This window comes from Ochotona curzoniae, unplaced genomic scaffold, assembly GCF_017591425.1.
Source record: "Ochotona curzoniae isolate NIBS_2020 unplaced genomic scaffold, NIBS_Ocur_1.0 contig_1, whole genome shotgun sequence".
Lineage (NCBI taxonomy): Eukaryota > Metazoa > Chordata > Mammalia > Lagomorpha > Ochotonidae > Ochotona > Ochotona curzoniae.
Window position 1 is genome coordinate 26,316,537 of NW_024464918.1, and position 24,371 is coordinate 26,340,907.

Sequence of the window (24,371 nt, forward strand, 5' to 3'; positions counted from 1 at the left end):
CTTTAAGCCACACTGCTACCAAAGATTTTGCTAAGTTGAGACCAGAACACCAGGGAGCCTGAGGTTATAACCAATCATTTCCACCTCCCATTCTTACCCTATTCTATTCAAAAGCAGATGTCAACAAAATTTTTCTTATTAATACTGCAAAACATTCACTGTCAAATGGATTATTGTGCCAACTTTTGATCCCTTACCATCTGGACATTTTTTTAACTGCAATAATTAATGTTAAAGGCATGAAATACCTGTATCATAACCTCAACTTAGTGCTTCATTTAAACAATGGCATTTGAGTAGAATAGCTAAAGTCAAGTCAAATATTTCCGGGACCCAAAAGCATCAGATTATTTAGAAAGAGGTTCCTGGGATCATGGTTCATCTGAAATACTGAAATATTGGCTTTAATATGAGCCGTATATCTAGACATGATATTTATTCTCAGACCCCTCAGATCTACCATTCTCTAGTGCCATGGGAAACACCCAAGTGGTGAAAGAGTTGGCAGAAAGAACAGACTCCCAAGAACACTGCTTTAATACGCACCGCCAGTAATGTCCTTTTACTTTAACCTCCTTGGTATTTCAAACCAATTTTATATTTCCTATACTTGGTCAAAGTAATCACATTTTACCTGCTTAACTTGTGTCTCAGAAAGGAAGCATGGCAATTCTAATACAGAAGTCCAAAGGACAAAGAGGTTAAAAGGTCATACTTGCCAATGTTTGTGGGTAGGCCACTCGCCTCCTAGCAACCTGAGCATGTGAAGAACAAATTCCAATGGCCTTAAACCCCAATGTGCTCTTTGGTGAGAAAACAGGAGACCTTTCAGGTAAAATCTGCCTCCCTCCCCCAACAAATCTGTTTGGAACTTGCCCATCCTACATCAAAGTGTTTGGGCTTGAGCTCCAGCTCCAGTTCTTATCTAGCTTCTTACTCCTAAGATACTCTGGGAAGGCAGATAATGGCTCAGGTATTTGAGTTCTTGCCAAACAAGTGGGGAGTGAACCGGCAGATGACAGGTATCTTTCTACCTTTTAAATAAATAAAGTTTTAGAATAATAATTCATAATTAGAAAAATGTATCGATTATTATTAATTTTTTAAAGAAAAAGTAAAAAATACTAATAAAAAACACCGATGATGATTCTAAAAACTCCTCACACCAGGGATACAATCCTCTCTGACTCCCTATTCAGTCTTCCCATCCCAGCCTGGTTCTATAATCTGGTGGTAGGAGCTAGCACAGTGGGCGCCAGCACTGCGGCGCAGTAGGAACAGTCACTGCCGGCATCTAACATAGGTGCCAGTTTGAGTCTGGGCTGCTCTACTTTCCATCCAGCTCCCCGCTAATGGACCTGAGAAAGCAGAGGAAGATGATCCAAGTCCTTGGACCCCGGCATCCACATGGGTGATCTGGAAAACGCTTCTAGTTTCTGCTTCCTGGCTTCAGCCCAGGCCCAGCCCTAGCTGTTGCACCCATTTTGAGAATTCAAGTAGAATTAAAAAAGAAAAAAGCAGTTTGCACCATCAATATGGTTGTTTCAGCGTGCAGAAGAAAAAGACAATCCTCTGAGAAGAGGAATTTAGTGAGAGCAACTTATGTGAGTAACTTTCTGGGCAGCATAACGTTTGTTGTTGTTGTTTAAAGAGTTATTTATTTTATTGGAAAGGCAAATGTACAGAGGGGAGGAGAGACAGAGAGGAAGGATCTTCTGTCCGATGATTCACTCTCCAAGTGGCCGCAATGGCCGGTGCTGCGCCAATCAGAACCAGGAGCCAGGAGTTTCCTGCAGGTCTCCCACACGTGTGCAGGGTCCCAAAGCTTTGGGGCATACTCAACTACATTCCCAAGCCACAGGCGGGGATCTGGGTGGGAAGCTGGGAAGCTGGTTTGCTGGAAATAGAACTGGCATCCAGGGCCCGGCATGATAGCATAGTGGTTAAAGTCCTCGCCTTACACGCACCGGGATCCCATATGGTTACCAGTTCTAATCCCAGCAGCCCTGCTTCCCATCCAGCTTCCTGCATGTGGCCTGGGAAAGTAGTTGAGAATGGCCCAAGGCCTTGGGATCCAGCACCAGTGTGGGAGACCTGGAAGAGTTCCTGGCTCCTGACTTTGGACTGGCTTAGCTCCAGCTGTTGCGGTTACTTGGGGAGTGAATCATCAGATGAAAGATCTTCCTCTCTGTCTCTCCTCCCTTCTGTATATCTGCCTTTCCAATAAAAGTAGATAAATCTTAAAAAAAAAAAAAGACTGGTCTCCATATGGAATCCTGGTGCATTCAAGGTGAGGACTTTAACCTCTATGCTATCGCACCAGACCCAATCAGCTTTAACTTTTAAAAATATTTACTCACAGGCCTGGCACCATAGCTCGGTGTCTAAATCCTCACCTTGCACAGAACAGGATCCCACGTGCGTGCCAGTTCATGCCCCAGCTGCTCCACTTCCCTTCCAGCTCCCTGCTTGTGGCCCGGGAAAGCAGTCGAGGAAGGCCCAAAGCTTTGGGACCCTGCACTCACATGGAGGACCCGGAAGAGGCTCCTGACTCCTGGCTTTGGATCAGCTCAGTCCTAACCTCTAGCTTTAAATGTTACTTACTACTTCACTTTCACAGCTATCTTAAAGTGTCAACCTTAAAGTGTAATTTTGAACCTCTCATTACCAGTTGCTTCTTCAGCACACTCTGAATCCTATCTAATGAGACAGTATAATTAACAACAGTAAACAAGCATATTTTTCTTGGTAAACAACTAAGTTTGTTATATTTTGTTGTTAAAAATTTCCAGAAAGTTTTCAAGGATTATAAAACTCAATATAAACATAAGTTGTGTTATTTTTACATGAACAATCTTTATATTCAAAAATGGTTTTCTAGTAAATTACTATTCATTAATAAATATTACCTTTAGTAATTCTGACAAAACAAGAGAGACTCAACAACAAAAAGGCCATATGGATTTAGGCAGTTAGCCTGGAAGCCCCAAGTCTAGCTTTCTAGGTTATTTCATTGTTTTTTTTTTTTAAGATTTTATTTATTTTTATTAGAAAGTGAGATATACAGAGAGGAGGAGAGACAGAGAGGAAGATCTTCCATCCAATGATTCACTCCCCAAGTAACCACAACAGCTGGTGCTGCACCGATCAGAAGCCGGGAACCAGGAACTTCTTCCGGGTATCCCACACAAGGGCAGGGTCCATGTCTCCCATGTGGCCCAAATGATCTGCCAGTACCACAGATAGGAGCTTAACCTATTATGCCATAGTGCTGGTCCCATTTTTTTTTTTTTTTACATTTATTCACTTTTATTGGAAAGGCAGATCAGATTTTACAGAGAAGTGAGGATTTAGTCATTCAGCCATAGCATCAGGCTCCACAATAAAGTCTTTTTTTAAAAAAATGAGCTAATACTTGCTACAACTTGGATAAACTTTAGCAACTTTCTGAGACAAAGAAGATGATCATGGGAGTCAGTGCAGTGGCTTAGTATCATAATCCTCTGTCTACAATAGTAGCATCCCACAAGGCTGCAGGTTAGAATCCAAGGTAATTCACTTCAGATCTATACTAACATGCCTGGAAAGGCAGCAAGGCTGACCTAAGTCCTGGGTCCCTGCATCAATGTAGGAGACCCAGATGAAGATCCTGGCTCCTAGCTTCCACCTGGCCTAACCCCTGCCACTGAAGCCATTTGAGGAGTGAATCAGTGACCTGAAGATCTCATTGTCCCCTCTCTAAATAAATAAATAAATAAATAAATAAATATTTTTAAAGGAGGGGGGTTGAAATTAATGTTAACAGTGCACAACCTTATATATGTAATAATAACTATTTTTAAAATTCCAGAACTGTCTTCTTTAGAGTGAATCTTGGGCCTGGTTTGCTGACTCAAAGGCTAATCATCACCTTATAAGCAATGGGATCCTATATGGGCACCGTTTCATATCCTGGGTACTCCTCTTCCCATACATCTTCCTACTGTGGCCACAGAAAGCAGCAGAGGATGGCCCAAAGCCTTGGGACCCTGCATCCACAAGGGTGGATAAGCTTCTGGTTTCTGGCTTCAGCTCAGCATTGACCATTGCAGCCATTTGGGGAGTAAGCCAACAGATGAAAGATCTTTCTCTCTGTCTCTCCTTCTCTGTAAATCTTACCTGCCTTTCCAATAAAAAAAAAATAAATCTTTTTTTTTTTCCAATTCTTTTTTTATTTTGACAATCTTTACACAGTTTGGGTAAAAAGGGTCAAGGGCTACAGGAAAGTGGGTAAGACTATTACTTCCATATTGTTTCCTTCATGTATCTGAAGTAAAGGGGGATATTGAGGGAGAAGCCCCACCCGGTTTCCCACCCACCCCAAGTCCTGCATGTGGGGCATGCTCTGTCTGAGATATTTGCTCAAGTGGTTTTGATAGTTCACCAGTTATGAATCGCTGCCAATCTCGCCCCTCCAAACACGATGAGGTCGTTGAAAAATCCACTGATTGACATTGCCCATCATAGCGTCTCTATTTGCCCGGTATTTTGTTGCCAACCTATAGCTGAGGTGGTTGATTAACTTGTTCCATCTTCTGTCCTTTCATGGTTAGGGTTCTGAGTCTGGCATTTCAATTGGGGAGATCACCAAAGAAATTTCATCTGAGGTGTTCCCAGGCCAGGAAAGTGGATCTTATGGTTAGGCAAATAAAAATAAACAGGCATTGTTCTGACTTTCAAAAAGCAAACAAATAGTAAGTTGCTTTTAAAACAAAATCAAAACTTACTAACTACAAATAATTCTCTAAGTCAAGAAAGGTTAGAATTTCATCAGCATATACAGAGCTTAATGTATTTGTGAATGAAGGCAACAAAACTGATGCACCATACTGTAAACTAATCCTTTTTAAAAAATTTATTTTTTTTTGTTAGAAAGGCAGATGTACAGAGAGGAGGAAAGACAGAAAGATCTTCCATTCACTGATTCACTCCCAAAGTGACTGCAATGGCCAGAGCTGAGCCGATCTGAAGCTGGGAGCCAGGAAATTCTCTCAAGCATCCCACGTGGGTGCAGGGTCCCAAGGCTTTGGGCCGTCCTTGACTTTTTTCCAGGCCACAAGCAGGGAGCAGGATGGGAAGTGGTGCAGCTGGGATTAGAACTGGCGCCCATACAGGATCATGATGGATGCAAAGGCCATTGTACCAGGGCCAAATAAAGATTACTTTAAAAACAACCAAACCAAGCACTGGATTTAAACTATCTCCAACAATGCCACTTACACTATAATAAAGAGACAAATACAGATCCTGTTAATATCAAAATGAAAACACAATTCTTTTTTCACCAAGATTGCCCGAAGGTGAAGAAGGAAGCCAAAGTGAAGGCTCTGAAGGCCAAGAAGGCACTGCTGAAAGGTGTCCACCGCCACAAGATGCGCAACGTCACCCACCTTCTGGCTGCCCAAAGGCAGTGCCAGCCCAAATACCCTCAGAAGAGTGCCCCAGGAGAAACAAGTTTGACTACTACGCCATCATCAAGTTTCCCCTCACCACAGGAGACTACACATTCACGTTCACTGTGGAAGCCAAGGCCAACAAGCATCAAACGAGCTGTGAAGAAGCTCTATGACACTGATGTGGCCAAAGTCAATACCTTGATCAGACCTGTGGAGAAAAGAAGGCATATGTGTGGCTGCCTCCTGAATATGCTGCTCTGGATGCTGGCAACAAAACTGGGATCATCGAAACTACATTCAGTTTTTTATTCTAAATATGTGTTTTTCATCATAAAAAAAAATGAAAACGATTAAAAATTAAAATTCGTCAAAGCAAAGGAAAAGCAAAGTAATTAGAATAATCTTAAAAACCAACTCAAATAACAACAAATGAAAAGGCTTCTCTAACAAAGCAATAAATCTCCTTAGAATGGCTTCTATTTTCTTTTGTATCTTACGACTTCTTTTTTCAGGTTCCCAAAGCTTTGGGCCGTCCTCGACTGCTTTCCCAGGCCACAGGCAGGGAGCTGGAAGGGAAGTGGGGCTGCCGGGATTAGAACCGGCGCCCATATGGGATCCCGGGCGTGCAAGGCGAGGACCTTTAACCACTTGCACCACGGCGCCGGGCCCACGACTTCTTTTTTCAATGACTGAATGACAGGAGGAGGAGAGAGGGAAAAGAGAGATCAGTAATTCAACAACACTGATGATGACACTAAGACACCGTCAAGCAAATATTTTCTAGCACACTGCTTCAAGAGCCTCATAGGCTAATGGTATGCCTCCAGTGGCTGCATTTTGCAGACTGGAGAAACGAGAATAGACAACAGCTCAGGGCTTTCAGATAGACCAGAGCAGATCTCTGCCCCTCAACATCATCTCTGTGGAAGTAGCATCCAAGCCACTTAATAACCAGTCCACATTTAGAGGCATCCTTAGTCCATTGTCTTCTCCACTTATGGTTCCATAAGCAGTAAGTCTCAATTCAGAGCTCCAGAAACTGCTTGCAGAGAATCAAAAAGTCCTAAAGAAAAATAAGTTGAAATGAAGATCAAGCACCTGACTTGTCCCACTGACTTTGACAGAATAGCAGAAAATGTTCACCTTTGGCTTATAGAATAAATGATTTTCAAGACAGTAGCTAGGGGCTTGTATTGTGGCAAAATGGATAAAGTAGTAACAGCCTGAGATGCCAACACCCCATGTGGGCACTGGTTCAGACTGCTCCATTTCAGATTCAGCTCCCTGCTAATCACCTGGGAAAGCAGAGAAAGATGGCCCAAGTGCATGGGTCCTTCCACCCATAAGGGAGACACAGATCAAACTTGTGGCTTCAACACAGCTCCAGAACAGCTGTTGTGGCCATCTGGAATGAACCACAGAATGGAAGATCAACATCAACCTTTCTTCCTATACCCACTTCTCTAAAACTCTGCCTTTCAAATCAATCAATAAATAACATAATTTTAAAAGTAGACCTAAAATGAGGAAAGTTATTTAAATAGGAAAAAAGTAAAGATTTTGAAAATAAGATGCTACAACAAAAGTCTATCAAAAAACTAGAAGAGTTGGACCCAGTGAGATGGCTCAGTTGCTAAAGCCTCAATTTGTATGCACCAGGATCCCATTTGGGCACTGGTTTGTGTCGCTGCTGCTCCACTTTCCATCCAGCCCCCTGCTTGTGCCCTGGGAGAGCAGTAGAGGATAGCCTAAAGCCTTGGGACCTCAATAAAAATAAATAAATCTTTTTCAAAAAATCAGAGAAAGAAAGAAATCTTGAAAAAATAAAATAACACCTAGGCTAATGCATTGGTTCAACTGGCTAATCTTCCACCTACAAGTGTCAACATCCGATACAGGCACCAGTTTGTGTTCTATCTGTTCCACTTCTCATCTAGCCCCTGCTTTTGGCTTGAGAAAGCTGCAGAGGATGGCCTAAAGCATTGAAAGCATGCACTCACGTGGAAGACCAAGAAAAAGCTCCTGGTTCCTGGCTCCAGATTGGCTTAGCTCTGGCCACGGTAGCCATTTGGGTAACAAATGTGTAGATGGAAAATATTTCTCTCTGTAAATATTTCCTTCTAATAAAAAAATAAATAAATCATAGAAAAAGGCTGAGACCTATATTAAACATAACAAAAGATACTTCAGCCTTCCAAACAATAATCTTTAGCTTATTATATGAGCATGTATTATCTTTCAGTCCCTACATAACAATTTGTCTTTTTCTCCTTCTGAGCTAGTCATTTTGGTAATAGCTTAACTGGGCTCACTTCTATTAACTTAGCCACCTTAAAAAAAATTGACCAATGTGTTTAAGATAATTGATTAATGACACCTTGCATGACTGAATAAAAGTAAACTTAAGCAGACTTCAATTTTAGCATATGAGCTGGCAAAACGAGCACAAGCACACTTCAATACATCCTATCTGAAAATGCAATTCAGCTTCACAAGGACGAGTACTGAGAACAATCTATCTATTGTCAGTTGTCCCCAAGGCCACAGATAACCATCAAATCACATTTATGATTCTATAGCAACATGAGATTTATTTATTTATTTGAGGGCACACACCATGGCTCAATAGCTAAATCCTCACCTTACATGCACCAGGATCCCATATGGGTTCTAGTTCTGTCCCGGCTGCTTCACTTCTCTTCCAGCTCCCACCTTGTTTGATTTGCTTTCTTGGGAAAGCAGTCAGGGAGGGCTCAAAGCCCTGGGACCCTGCACCTGAGTGGGAGACCCAGAAGTATCTTGCTCCCGGCTTCATATCAGCTCAGCTCTGGCCAATGCGGCCACTTGGGGAAGTGAACGAAGATCTTTCTCTCTGTAAATCTGACTTTCCAATAAAAATATATAAATCTTTAATAAGTAAGTAAATAAATAAAACATCAAGAGCTGATATCCTGGGTACACAGTTTTACCAAAATTTTGAGATGAGTGCATAGTAAGTTTGTTTAATGTACTTTAGCAAAAAAAAAAAAAAAGATTATTTTAAAAAGATCTAAAAACCACTATCAATTTTCTTAAGATGTATTGTTTTAAAAACAGAGTGGAACAAAACAGAGTGAAACTTTGACAAAGCTTATCAAGCTTTACAGCACAAAGAGTTCAGCTCAAGGTATGCCAATTTTAAAAATCCATTTAGATGGCTGAGGATTTAGCATGGTAGGCAGAATGTTGCAGAAACAACGCAACTGTATTATGAATGTATGAAGTTTCACACAGGAGGGGCTGGAGGAGGAAGGCACTGACCTAAGGAGCACTGGAAAGAGCAGTCTGCAGGACTGAAGGCAACAGTAACTGGATCCCTGCCTTGTCTTCCAGCAGGTAGGATCACTTGCTCTTAGTGTGTTGACTAACAACTGATACCATTACACATGCACAGAAAGGAGGAATTAAGGAAACAAATGGGGCTGGGGTTGTGGCACAGCCGTTAAAGCTAACTTCTGTGACACCAGCATTCCATTTGAGTGCTGGTTCAAATCCTGATTGCTCCACTTTCAATCCTGCTCCCTGCTAACTTACCTGGAAAGGCAACAGAAGATGGCCCAAGCCCTTATGCCCCTGCACTCACATGAAAGACCCACAGGAAGTTTCTGGTTCCTGGCTTCAGCCTGGCCCCATCCTGCCTTTACAGTCATTTGAGTGAATCAACAACAGAAGATCTCTACCTCTTTCACTCTGTCTCTGCAATTCTGCCTTTGAAATAAACAAAACAAATATTTAAGAAAATTAAATGGAAGGCAGATAGAGGAAGCCAGGTTTCTCACTATGAAATGAGAGTTAGAAATAAGAACAGACCAGGATGATCCATTAGATAAAGAACTTGTGCGTAGCTTCATATAGACAGATTCTTACAAGACAAAAATATTTATATATGTGTTTGCCCTCAGGTTAATGTGCACACTGAGATTTCCTGTAACTTGAAATTAGCATACAAAGAATGCAGAGATGCACTACTGGAGAGCATGAAATGCTTGAATGCCATGTTTAAGCATCCAATGATAAATAACATGAAACATTACTAAACAGAAGCCACTCTCTAAACCCTTACATTTTGATTTCATAAATTGTCTACTCTCCAGAATATCTACAAATTACATTCAAGCCTCCACTACCTGGTATTTCCAAACTACTAATTTATGACCAAAGGTAGAAAAACTGGCAGAGATTATCCTAAATTGCTGGGTGATACCATGTCAAAGTAACTTCTATCCTGAATAAGAAAAATGCTCCAACAGAAACGTTCTTAACAGGGTGAGTGTTTGGCTACAGTAGTTAAGACACTGTTTGGGATGTCCATATCCCATACTGGAGTATCCAGGCTCAATTCCCGGCTCGGCTCCCAATTCCAACTTCCTACTAATGTACAACCTGGAAGGCAGCAAGTGATGGCTCAAGTGGCTGGATCTCTGCCACCCACGTCAGAGTCCAGGAATAAATTCTTGGCTTGGGCCTCAAGCCTGGCCCAGCCTAGGCTACTGTGGGCATTTGGAGAGGGAGCTAGAAGATGAAAGAACTCTTGTCTGACTCTTATCTCTCTGCCTTTTAAAGAAATGGAATAATTCAAAAACAAAAACAAACAAACAACAAAAAACCATTCTTAAGCTTGATTAGTGAAGCCAGTTTCTGGGATTTTTAATATAAAATTATGTTTTTGGGGAAAAAAATGCACCCTAATTGTAATTATAAGAGCAGAATCTACAAAACAATGTTTAAGCAGGCATTGACCACTGCACAAAAGAAAAGTCCCACCAAGCAGCTGTCCTTATTCAAAGATAGCATTAAAAATTTTAAAAAGGGGGGGGGGGGGAATCCTCACCTTACATGTGTCAGGATCCCACATGAGTAGTGACTCTAATCCCCCCCGCTGCTCCACTTCCCATCCAGTTTTCTGCTTGTGGCCTTGGGAAGGCAGTAGTGGATGGCCCAAAGCCTTGGATCCCTGCATCTGTGCGGGAGATCCAGAGGAAATTCCTGGCTCCAAGTCAACTTGGCTCCGACCATTGTGGCCTCCTGGAGAGAAAACCAGCAGATGGAAATCTTTCTATCTTTCCTTCTCTCTGTGAATCTGCCTTTCCTGTAAAAATGAATAAATCTTAAAAAGTAATTGTTTTAAAGTCTTAATAACAATAAAGCAGAGGATGTCACTAGAATATCTTCAAACCTCCCTTTCTTCTTCTTCTTTTTTTTTTTTAAATAAAAATACAAAGCAAGCATCAGCACTGTGGCTGACACGCTGTGGCACAGCAAATGAAGCTGCCTCCTATAATGCTGGAATCCTGGATCAGCTCCCTGCTGACAGCCTGGGAAAGCCCAAGTGCTTGGACCCTTGCTACCCACATGGGAGACCTAGAGGAAGATCCTGGATCCATGTTCCAGCCTGATCAGGACTGACCACTACAGCCATTTAGGAAGTGAACCAGCAGATGGAAGACCTGTCTCAGCCTCCTTCTGTGTAACCATGACTTTCAAATAAATAAAATAAAGGATTAAAAGAGAAAAAAAAAACAGAAACACAAAGTGACTTTCACAGTAGGATTATAATTTAATGTAAATTAGTGTAAAGTAACATAGGACAAAGTAATTTGAAGTTAACGTGCCACAAGCATGTGGGTGACATCAGTTTGGAGGAGGATTCCCTATAGCACTTCAATTGGGTCTTGGGTTCCAGCCCAAAACAAATGTATGGCCCTGTTTCCAGGGCAGAGGTACAACTACTAAAACAAATACATCTCACCTAACTAATGGTCACCAGCAGGGCTTGGCAAGAAAATAAGCATCAATCGAATGAGATCCATCACTGTAACAGCAAGAAAACTGCCAAAAGCCAAATACAAAGAGCTGTTATAGACGCACAGCTCCTGACATGCACAAACTCTTGTTTCCATATTTCTAACAGATTACAAAGGAGCTCTCATTATATTCCTCATGTGCATCTGCTAAAAAGCTGTTTTCAGTTATACACAGAAATATATACAAATAAGATAATACTAGGATTTATTGAAAAAAAAAAGAAGCGAGGAATAAAATTCAATAAAACATAATCCCAGTTAAAAAATGATTTAAAAAATTTGGATTTTTGTCCTCAGTAGATAAAACAAATGGACAATAATTATTAGGGAAACAGATTTATACAGTAAAGGAGATACTACTTCACATCAAAATAAAACAAAGAAACCTGATCATAAAACTGGACACAAGAAGCAACTGGAACTTTGTATACCATACCCTTGGTGGAAATGTAAAATAGTACAGCTACTGTGGAAAACAGGATCATAGTTTCTCAAAAAATTTTAGGTAGAATTACCATATGATCTGGCAATTCCACTACTTGCTGTAATACTTAAAAGAATTAAATGCTGAACCCGACAAAGTAGCCCGTAGCTAAAGTCCTTGCTTTGCATGCTGCAGATCCCATACGGATGCCAGTTCCAATCCCCCCCCCTCCCCCGACTACTCCACATTCCTTCCCTCCACATTCCATTCCTGCTTGTGCCCTGGGAAAGCAGCAGAGGATGGCCCAAGGCTTTGGGACCCTGCACCAGGGTGTCAGAGACCTGGGTGAAACTCCTGGTTTCAGATTGGCTCAGTTCCAGCCACTGCAGCCACTTGAAGAGTGAATCAGTTGATGGAAGATTCTTCCTCTCTGTCTCCCCTTCTCTCTGTAAATCTGATTTTCCAATAAAAAGAAATATTAAAAAAAAGAAAAAAGAAAGGAATGACTAAACAAGATACTTTAATAAATAAATAAATGCAGGGCCAATAGTGCCGAGGATTTGGTGCCGAGGATGGCCTTGGTCCCAGCCCTCACTTGGGAAGCCCAGACAAAACTTTGGATCAGCCTAGCTCTGGCCACTGAGGGTCTGGGGATTGAACAATCAGGTAAAAAGACTCTCTGTCTCTCTGTAATTCTGCCTTTCCAATAAAAAAATTTTTTAAATTAAAAGCATGGAAATATTTGTACACCCATGTTCCCAGAAGCATTATGTGCAATCGTCAAAAATGGAAAGGAACCCAAATGTTTGTAACAGATGAAGGAATAAATACAATGTGGCAGAGCCCTGCAATGCAATATTTTTTGCAATATTATTTAGCTGTAGCAAGGAAGAAAATGCTAGCACAGGCTACAACATAGATAAAACTCTGAGGACACGAGTCTATGTGAAATAAGCCATTTACCAAAGGACAAATAATGTTTTGTTCCACTTGGAGAGTTACACAGAGTAGCCAAATTCATAAAGACAGAAAGAAGAATGGTTGCTGCCAGGGCTGAAAGAGGGCAAATGAGGAATTATTGTTTAACTGACTGAGTTTCAGTTTTCCAAGACAAAAAAACTCTAGAGAGAGATTGGTTGGATCATGACATGTATACTCATTGCCACTGGACCAAAATGGCTGACATGGTAAATTTTATGTATGTTTTACAATCAGAAAAAGAAAGGTTGTCAAATAATTTACCAATCTTCTCATTATTTTTCAAAAATGTTTTCTTTGATTACTGGCAACATGGGCTATAAACTGAGCAGAAAACCTTAAAAATCCTGATACGCATTGTAAGGGATGGTTCCTGACGTAATTAATGACTTTTGAAACTGAAAATATACAAAAAACCACAGAGGCACTATTCACTCCTTTTTCAGGATCATGGCTTTTTCTTCATACTTTAACATGACTTCTAAGAAATAAAATCTTCCCTAAATCTATCAAGTGTCGCTTTACAATCCTAAGAGTTTATCCAAAACAGTGTCACTCCCCAAACCTGCTGCACTATTCATCAGATGGCAGGACAAGCTTATTGGCGATGATTACAAATGGTAATGAGGTAAAAAGAAACATCACACCAAAACCAAACTTTCTACTGCCTGTAGAAACCTATACTGCCACTTGCACTGGGTTCTAATCCGGGTATCTAGGAATACCTAGCATGACCCAGAAGAAATCATGACACAGGCAACCAGGCATGGTAGTGACGCAAAGAAGGTTGGTGATGGATGAGCAGAAATAAATACCTGCAGAGAGCATGATGGAATATGTTTTTCAACACTGGGTATGGAACTATCTAGATCTTTATGAAACAGTGCTTATGCAGTCTGGACACACAGTCACAGGTTTAAAGAGCAAAAAGGAAAAAAGATCATAACTCAAGTAACTCATGAACCTAGCTTTTCTGTATATTCTGTAACTATGCTAAATTCAAGTTACATACATGTTCCACTGCTAGTAAGAAGACCATAAGGGGAAAACTGTATTTATGTATGAATCATACAGTTTTCCATTACACTGTCTTGGCTGGAGGATCACCCAATTTGATTAATCAGATCAAATAAAAGTCAGACTAGCCTTTTGTGACAACTGAACAGTATCATGCTCTTATCAAATTTCCTGGACAATGCAGCAACATTCTATAATTCAAAAGCCTTTAAAAAATGTATATTCTCTGAATAAACACTTCTACATCCAGAAATTTGTAGGAAGGAAATAGCTTGAAGGGATATATAAAAAGAAACCTTATTGAGAGACAAAAATTGTTAGTGCTATTAAATGACCAACAATACTCAATTGATTAAAGTATGGTTCAGACATTAAGGATGTTTGATAAAAACATATGTAACATATTACATGAAACAGTACCTTACAAAAATACTAAAACATGAATTCAGTTTTATATGTAGGTTATCTGCCTCTGCACATATGTGTGCACAAAAAACATACATACGCAAATCTGTGAATGTAGATGAGAACATGCTACACTAACATGTGCAAAAATGTGGAAGGATGATCAGAAATCCAAGGAAATTTGCAGAATGTACAAGGATATGCCTGCATATGTATAGATGGTTGCCTATGAGAACATAAATGTTCATGCGGGTATGTGCTAAAGCATATGCCTATGTTTGGACTGTGAGCATGTGTTTTAAGTAGGTGAGTGTAAATATATCCTTATAATCACCATTTAGTAGCTCTGTGACCTTGAGTCAATTACTGAGCCTCTTTGAGCCTTGACTATCATCTATACAACAAGAATAATCCTGACTCAGAAGGGTTTTGTAAGTATTAAATGAAAAATAAATTTAAACAACTCAGTACTACAACTACCTCATAGCTAAATCAATGCTAGTCTTCCTTATCTGTAGACATTTATACCGGTGTATACCTGTATGTATTTATATTTCCATAAACCCATAATATACATCAAAATATGAACTCGGTTATCTGTATAGGTTACTGCTTGGGAGGATTTTTTTGCTTTCATAGACTACAATTTTTCTACAAAAACTACTGGTTTTTTTAAGGGTTTTTTTCATTTTTAAAGGCTTTTTTAAAAAATGGTTATTTCTTAAAGGAATGAAACAAGCATGACATATCCCTAATACAACTCAATTCTGCAGAATTCAATGCTATTAGATGCTACATCAAGAAACCCCTAATTCTGATCCTCCAACACACTTTCAGTATTCTAGCAGTGTCGGCATTACCCAATAGCTCAAGAAGATGGCAGTACAAAGAAAACCCACAGTTCCTGTGCTTGTTGCCTTCCCCAAGTTAGAAAGAGGCACAGGTGCGATTGGTAAACACCTTGGTGACACAGTTAACTGACTTCTATCAATGACATTTTATGAAAGCAGGAGGGACCTCTCTAAGTCTTTGCCTAAGGTCACACACACACACAAAGGATGTAAGGTCATAAAAAAAAAAAAAGGATGTGAGGAGATCTTCAGATAATAATGCACTGCCACAATTCTGGGCGTGTTTATGAAACCAAGAGGCTACATTTTAACCAGTCATTTCGGGAGTCCAAGCCGGAGGCGGGGGCGGATGACAACACCCCTGGGAAAGAGCAAAACAAACCAATAATCCGCTGCACCAGGGTTAATCTGGATGTTTTCACTGAGTTGGTTTCCCTTATTCCTAAAATATAAAATAGCACATCATCTAGGGTACGCCATTTGATTACATAAAAGCCGGACCGCCAATTGTATGCAAATTATGTGGAAAGTATCCGAAAACCCATTACCACCTGGCTCCATTCCCACAATTACAACTGTCACACTCACACCTCTAAATCCTGCAGAGGGTCTCTCTGAATAGACACCCAGCCAAGGGCGAGGAGTAAAAACAAGCAGCTCGCTTCCCTGGGGCCTCAATTTATAAAGCAAAATCGAGATAATAAGCCAATCATCAGCTTTGCATTTCCTCCCAGCCCTGCCATTAAATCTCCCACAACGTCACTCCAGAGCATTTAAAATACACGCAGGCACACGCCCTGCAGCCGCGTTTCCCCAATGCACGGCGATCTGCGGATATGCGTCTCTCGTCTCATTTTCTGATTTTTGTCTTTCAACAGCGGGGAGGGGGCTGGCTTCCTAGCACCCGGATCAGAAACCCTGAGTAATCGCACCTCGCGGCGGGGAGCCGGCAGCCGTGGCTGCAGCGATTCTAATCTCTTCTCTCCGCCCAGTTTCCCTTTCGACTTTACGCGTTTTTCTTTCTTTCCAATGACATTAAACCGCAAATGGAAAAAGGGACAAACGAGTGCCTCCGGAGCGAAGCCTCCTGAGAGTCGCGGGTTCTGACTCAGGGAAGCGCTCTCCCGGGAAATGCTGCAAACCAGGCCCGGCTTCGATTCTCCTACTGCCCCCGGGGGTCGCAAACGGCCAGCTCGGCCCGCGGCGGCCTCGAATCCCAGCCCGAGGCCCTTCTCGCCCGCCAAGGCCCTGCGCGGCCTGCCAAGCCCCGACGTCGAGTTGGTCACGGGCCTGGCCCCAAGAGACTTAGAAGCGGCCGGCGGGGACGCCCGGCCAGAGTCCGGGGTCCGGAGCGCGGCTTACCTGTTGGTACCGGTTGCCGCAGGCCGGCTCCACCGCCGCCAGCGCCGCCAATGCCAACGCCATGGCGCAGCCGGCAGGAAAGGAGAGGAGAGAGCGAGGGAACTGAAGGGGCGCTGCGGCCTGCGAGCGCCGGGTGGCTGAGGAGGGACGCGCTGCGGGTGCTTCTCGAAGGCCGCCGCGGCCGCTCCGGGACTGGAGGCTCTCCTCGGGATGTGAGTGCCGCCGCCGCCAAGGCTCCGACGCGGCCCCGGGGGAGGAGGCGGAGACGACGGCGACGACGCTGCGCCGCCCCGCCCCCGACTCGCACCGCCCTGCCCAGCCCGGCCAGGCCTCGCCCTGCGCCGCCGCCCTGCAGTGTCCTGGGGCCCTTCACCACGGAGGCCTACAGACCCACCCAGAACGAGTAGCAAGCGACTCCAGTGACAGGGCGATGTTTGTAACGAGTTTCACCTATGCCTCCCTGTCCTTCCTCCGGCCCAGCGAGGGAGTCGGCCACGCAGCAGCGCGACTTGATGCCTGGCGGCCGGCAGCACCACCCAGGTGCTCTTCCTCACCCTGTATGAGAGGTCAGCCAGAGGAAGGGCAAGGACCAAGGTTTGTTAGGGTTATCGGAGCTTTCTCTGGTCCTTACTTAGCTCCAATTCTGGGTCCCCACCCTCTGCAATGACCATCAGGGTCGCTCCAGAGGCCCCCCACCCAAACACACACACACACACACACACACACACACACACACTCAAATACACACACAAATTGGAATAGATAAGCAGAGAACAACAAGGAAAGATTGGTCAGCATGGACTTACACATACCTTACTAGGTAGAACACAAAGAACAAGTACTCCTCACCAAGGTATGAAAGATTTCTCTGCACACCCCTCCTAAACTGTTTTTCCAGCTCAATTGTTAAAATGTCACTGAAATAGTCACAGGATTTGTTAAGAACTTACATGTAATTTGAACATATTGTTCACTCAACACTATGTTAATTATTCCATAACGTTATATATTGTTGCTGATGGGGCTTTTAATTGTTAGGGATTTTACTCTTTTGGCCCTACCTTCAGACCAGAGAAGGTCTCCCCAAGAAGCTGTTGAACTTATCTGGACAATAAGATACTGGACTCTATGCTTGGTATATGCTTACAATGACGGAATCTCAACTGAACTTGAACTGTGGTTACATAACAAGGTGGTACACCATAGGGGGAGGGTTAGGGGAGGGGTGGGGGGAATCCCAGTACCTATAGAACTATGTCTCACAATACAATGTAATCAATTAAAAAAAAAAAGAAAGAAAGTGTGGGGAAAGTGTCAGCATCCCTAAATAAAGTTTTATTGAAACACAGCCCTTTCAGTTTGCTTCCCTAGAGTTTGCGTGCCCTGAAATATTTTGCCTGTGACCCCAGAGCTCCTTAAATCTCATATGTCCCTTTAGGGGACTGCCTGTCTCCCCAGCCGCAAGCTTATGCCAGACCTTTCCTGTTTTAGCAGCCACATCTGCGGATGCAAAAACCTTCTGGACACAAAGCTCTCGATAAGAATATCTGCGTTTCAGATTTTTGGATAATCTCCTTCCTACAGCATGCAGAGCAATATAGCAACAGAGCAGGCATTCAAGATCTGTTTCTGTCTACCCAACCCAGCCATCTGGATTTGCTTCCAACCACATGTCCAAGGGGGTTGGGGATAGGGAGGGTACACACTCAACCTTGGAAGCTTATTGCAATTTACATTTCTTCTTGATAGTCTTTCAGAGTTGGTAGTCTGGTGTTGGTATGAATAAGATGATTGTCAGCCTGCAACTTTCAAATTTAGTCAACTTTATAGGTGACAACACAATCTGTATTTTGGGCCCACCCTTAGAGGAGCAAATTGTAATCAATATAGTTTTCAGCTACTCATCTCCCTCACTCTCCATTCTCTATCTGTATCCTAACACCCACATCTTTGTTCTTAAATCTCCATTTTGAAATATTAGCCTTATGGATGTATATGCAGGGAGAGTGAACAAATCCCACACCACCCAGGATGACAAGTCTCCCTATTTGGAAGGAGTCTTACTCATTCCCTCACCTGTTTTTAATCCAAAAATATTTTTTAAAAAATCTTCTAACAGGATAAGGTTCAGTGAATCAAACATAATGTCTGCCACATGGTCTAATATAAAAAGAAATAAAAAGATATAACCGGGGCCCGGCACGGTGGCGCAGCGGTTAAGGTCCTTGCCTTGCACACCGGGGTCCCATATGGACGCCAGTTCTAATCCCAGCAGCCCCGCTTCCCTTCCAGCTCCCTGCCTGTGGCCCGGGAAAGCAGTTGAGGACGGCCCAAAGCTTTGGGACCCTGCACCCACGTGGGAGACCCAGAAGAGGCTCCTGGCTTCGGATCGGCATAGTATCGGCCCGTTACGCTCACTTGGGGAGTGAATCATCGGATGGAAGATCTTCCTCTCTGTCTCTCCTCTCTGTATATCTGCCTTTCCAATAAAATAAAATAAAAATAAAATAAAAAGATATAACCTGAATTTCTTTATTTTTTTAAGATTTATTTTTGTTTTTATTGGAAAGTCAGATACATAGACAGGAGGAGAGACAGAGAAGATCTTCCATCCACTGATTCACTCTCATAGTGGCCACAACGGTCGGAGCTGTGCCAATCCAAAGCCAGGAGCCCAGAGCTTCTTCCAGGTCTCCCACATGGGTTCATGGTCCCAAGGCTTCAGACCATCCTCCACTGCTTTCCCAGGCCACAAGCAAGGAGCTAGATGGGAAGTGGGGCCACTGGGATTAGAACTGGCAGTCATATGGGATCCCAGCATGTACAAAGCAAGTTTAGTCGCTAGGCTACCGTGCCCTGGCCCTAACCTGAATTTCTAAAAAAAAATTAATAATAATAAAACCTTCCTCAGTGGAAAGCATAACTCCAGACTTTTCTGTCCAGTGTTAAAACAAACATGTAAGTGAAAATGAAAATGTCTGTCTTTTAGTAGATGGCCACTGAAGGACAACTGCCATGGTCACACTGGGTCCACAGTCACATCATGACTACAGTTATACCTGGATCATGGTCAGGCCTCAAACACAGTCATGCCTAGATCATGATCATGTTGGGTCCATGGTCAGGACTGAACCACGGTCATGTTGGATCCACGGTCAGGCTTGGACCATGGTCAGGCCTGGACCACCATGCTGTGCCTTTCTGTGGAAAACAAGTAGCTTCCTTTCTCATTTCTTTGGATAGCCACTGAAGAACGGATTTTCCCACAGAAACGGAAGTTACTTCCCAACCGATCCCTGGAGGAGCGAGCTAGGGTTTTGGGTATGGGATCTGTGTGTCCCCCAAGGGTTCACACACCGAAATGCAACCCCCATTGTGAAATACCAAGCTAGTGGAAACCTAATCCCCAAGTGGTCTTCACAGGTGGAGCCTCTGAGTGATGATTAGGATTATTTAGGGTCTCTCTTTAAAGATTTATTTTTATTATTTTTTCATTGGAAAGGCGGATATACAGAGAGGAGAGACAGAGAGGAAGATCTTCCATCCGATGATTCACTCCCCAAGTGAGCGCAACGGGCCGATACCATGCCGATCCGAAGCCAGGAGCCTCTTCCGGGTCTCCCACGCGGGTGCAGGTTCCCAAAGCCTTGGGCTGTCCTCGACTGCTTTCCCAGGCCACAGGCAGGGAGCTGGAAGGGAAGCGGGGCTGCCGGGATTAGAACCGGCGCCCATATGGGATCCCGGGCGTGCAAGGCGAGGACCTTTAACCACTTGCGCCACCGCGCCGGGCCCTAGGGTCTCTCTTTAAAGTAGAGACTTCACAAATGAAAACTGGTGGCTTTCTAAGAAGAAAAAAACTAGAAACGACACATTTGTGGTCCCTCTCCGTTGCCCAGTACTGCCCTGGGCTAACAGAAAGGTCATTACCAGGCACAAGTCCTTAAAACTCCATCACTGTGCGTCAACTTCTTCATAGTAACCCAGGCTCAGGTACCTTGCTATAGCAATGCAAAACGGGTTGATGCACTTTCCATGTCTGATTTCCTCAACCACAACACTTTTGTAGAGAACATGGATCTTTCGTTTCATTTCTTCTGAGTGCCCTGAGGCCTTTAATAAGGCAGTTGAGATTATGTGCCTTGATTCAAAGGGTGGAGAAGTTAGAGAACTGAAGAACTGAGTCACCGCTGGACCAAGCCTCCAGTTGGCCAGCAAGCAGTATACTGAAGGGAAAAACTGAGTTTTTGACACATGGATCCATGCCTGATGCGAGCCAAGCAGACAGAGAAGATAATCCACAGCTGTAGAAATTATATTCTTTGGCTGCATCTCGAGATGTTGTCGAGAGAGTTTCCACAGAGAAAGTTATTAGTTTCAGATTGCTGCACTTAGAAACTTATTTCCCTGCGGAATTACGGTAATACTTTCCATGTGCAATACTTTTCATGTGAATTGCTGACTCTGAACCATCCCCCCGAAAGAAAAAAGAAACATTATGGGTAAGTAAGAGCATAATTCCTGTCTGAATCCCTTTTTCTCCCTCAAGTTAGACAAAAAATCCCCAAGATACTTGTCTTCAGGCTTTCATAGTGACCTGACACTTAACCTACGCAGTGCTGAGCCTAGAAAATAATCAAGAAATACTTGCTAAATTTATTTAAAATCTTATTGGTCTAATATCTGACTGGGGGTCTTAAACTTCTCATTTTTACAGGGTTCCAACTGAACCATGTTGTTGCAGTTTTTTTTTTAATGACTTATTTATTTTAATTCTCACTTCATGATCTTAGTTTCCTTAAGGACAAAAGTAATAACTTCATATTACAAATAATTAAATCATCCCTGATGTGGAGTACCTCAAGGATCTTGGATCCTATCATTATCTCCTTAAGCTCTTAACAAACGCTATAGGTGAAGAGATTCAGGGAATCCACATCACTTGCTCAGATAGGAAATAGGGGAGCCAAAATGCAAACTTAGACCTAATTCGGAATGCAAGATTGACAGGGCCAGTCCCAGGTTTTGGGGGCTTCACGGTAAAGCAGAGAAGATGGTCAATACATCCTCAAGATATTTTCAAAAACGATTTTTTTTTTGAAGAGCAGAGTTACAGAGAGAGGAGAAGAGACAGAAACAAAGAGAATCTTCCATCCAAATGGTCCAAACAACCAGAGCTGGGATAGGTTAGAGCCAGCAGCCAGGAACTTCTTCCGGGTCTCCTATGTGGGTACAGGGGTCCAAGTATCTGGTATATCTGTCACTACTTTTCCAAGTACATCATCATGGAGCTGGATGGAAAGTGGAACACCTGGGACTTGAACCTATGTCCATAGATGATGCCAGCATCATAGACAGAGGTTTAACCTTTTTTGCGACAATGCTGGCCCCCTCAAGACATTTTTTAAAATACAAAATTTACAGGGGCCCAGCTTGGTAGCCTTGTGGCTAAAGTCCTCGCCTTGCATGCTGCAGGATCCCATATCCCTACTGCTCCACTTCCCTTCCAGCTCCCTGCTTGTGGCCTGGGAAAGTACCTGAGGATGGCCCGAGGCACTGGGACCCTGCAACCATGTGGGAAACCCAGAACAAGCTCCTGGCTCCTGGCTTTGGATTGGCTCAACCACAGCTGTTGCAGCTACTTGGGGAGTGAACCAATGGATGGAAGATCTTTCTCTGTGTCTCTTCTTCCCTTTGTAAACCTGACTTTTCAATAAAAATAAATAAATTTTTTAAAAATAAAAAAATTACAGGTTAGTTACAGCAATGTTGAACTGTAGTAACAGGTGCAGGGAGACACTAAAGAGAGTCATGGAATCAACTGTGATAACCTGGTGAGCACTGCACAGGAGAGCTGTTGAATAGAGGAAAAAGGCTTTTTGTGTGATGGGAAAAGAGGAGGCATATCCAGTCATGATTCTGCTTGGACATGGCTTGGAAGGAGAGACAGAGAGAAAGGCCACAAGCAGGAAGGTATATGGGAAGTGGAACAGCCAGGACATGATCCCAGCACTTGCTGGTGTAGGATTAGCCAACTGATCCATTATGTTGGGCCCAAAAAATGAATTTCTGTTTAAATTACATCACATCTGGTATTCTGTTACAGCAGCACAAAGTGAACCGAGATACCACATTCTACTAAAATATTTTTCTCACTGAAATGCAAATTTTGTGTGATTTTTCACATATCATGGCATATTTTTTTCTTTATATATTTTTTCAACTGCTGAGAAAATGTAGCCTGGGAAAGCAGTAGAGGATGGCCCAAAGCCTTGTAACCCTGCACCCACAAGGGAGACCCAGAAGAAGCTACTGGCTTTGGATCAGCTCAGCTCAGCTCCAGCCATTGTGGCTGTTTGGGGAATGAACCAGCAAATCAGCAGATGGAAGATCTTCCTCTCTGTCTCTCCTTTTCTCTGTAAATGTGCCTTTTCAATGAAAATAAATCCATCTTTTAAAAATAACCAAGTAGGGCCCGGCACGATGGCACAGTGGTTAAGGTCCTTGCCTTGCAAACCCGGGATCTCATATGGGCGCCGGTTCTAATCCCGGCAGCCCCGCTTCCCATCCAGCTCCCTGCCTGTGGCCTGGGAAAGCAGTCGAGGACGGTCCAAAGCTTTGGGACCCTGCACCTGTGTGGGAGACCTGGAAGAGGCTCCTGGCTTCAGATTGGCATAGCATTGGTCGTTGCGCTCACTTGGGGAGTAAATCATCAGACGGAAGATCTTCCTCTCTGTCTCTCCTCTCTATATATCTGCCTTTCCAATAAAAATAAAATAAATCTTTAAAAAAAAAATAACCAAGTAAGGCCTGTTGTGGTAGTCTTGTGGCTAGGGTCCTTGCCTTGCACATGCCAGGATCCCATACAGCTGCTGGTTTATGTCCTGGCAGCCACACTTCCCATCCAACTCCCTGCTTGTGGTCTGAGAAAGCAGTCGATGATGGCCCAAGGCCTTGGGACCCTGCACGTGTGTGGGAGACCTGCAGTAAGCTTCTGGCTTCGGATTGGCTCAGCTCTGGCCATTGAGGCCATTTGGGGAGTGAACCAGCAGATGGAAGATCTTTCTCTGTTCTCTCTGTAAATCTGATTTTCCAATAAAAGTAAATAAAAGCTTAAAGATTTACTTATTATTTATTCATTTAAAAAGAGATGATACCAAGACAAAAAAAAAAAAAAAAGCTCTTCCAAAGTATATCACTAAACTTGATTATAAATCTGCTAAAACCAATGGCTCCATCCTAAACAAAGTAGATGTTTTTAGGCTGGGGATTCCCTCATCTTAAGGGTGATGCCATAGTGGTCTCATGTGGGCTGTCACATCTGATTGTGCAAATTATGAATTGATGCAGACCAAGGAAAGCTATCACATGGTAATGACACCTCCACTCTGCATTTGGGTGATATAAAGTTTCTCTACAGCCACAGGGGACCCCCATACAACCTTCGCATGATCTGTGCACTGAAAAATGGCTTGTTGTTTGGGGTTGTAGATCAGAATATGCCACCCTGCAACATGCCTCATTCCCCCAGGACAATTTTGGCTGATTGTTCTTAAAAAGAGCAGATATAGGGCCCGGCACGGTGGCGCAAGCGGTTAAAGGTCCTCGCCTTGCAAACCCGGGATCTCATATGGGCGCCGGTTCTAATCCCGGCAGCCCCGCTTCCCTTCCAGCTCCCTGCCTGTGGCCCGGGAAAGCAGTTGAGGACAGCCCAAAGCTTTGGGAACCTGCACCCACGTGGGAGACCCAGAAGAGGCTCCTGGCTTCGGATCGGCATAGTATCGGCCCGTTGCGCTCACTTGGGGAGTGAATCATCGGACGGAAGATCTTCCCCTCTGTCTCTCCTCTCTGTATATCTGCCTTTCCAATAAAAAAAAATAATAAAAATAAATCTTTAAAAAAAAAAGCAGATATAGAAGGAGCTCTAAAAACAGGGTGGAAGTTAAATGAGTGAGGGGAATCTCCATGGGTAGTACATACCAGGAAGACAAGGATGCTCCAAACCTCAATAGGGGCTGGCAGTAGGGCACTGTTGGCCTCTGTTCTGGACACTGGTATC

The 24,371-nt window shown here is 43.2% G+C and overlaps 1 protein-coding gene across 1 annotated transcript in view; it reads right to left on the bottom strand.

Moving 5' to 3' along the window:
• Window positions 1-16,564, bottom strand: part of NDFIP1 (Nedd4 family interacting protein 1) — a 39,465-nt gene extending 22,901 nt beyond the window's left edge. Inside the window, exon 1 of the mRNA XM_041001126.1 lies at window positions 16,316-16,564. Within this exon, the coding sequence (XP_040857060.1) occupies window positions 16,316-16,378 (63 nt within the window). The 5' untranslated portion in view covers window positions 16,379-16,564. The remainder of the gene's footprint in view (window positions 1-16,315) is intronic.
• Window positions 16,565-24,371: the final 7,807 nt, after the last annotated feature.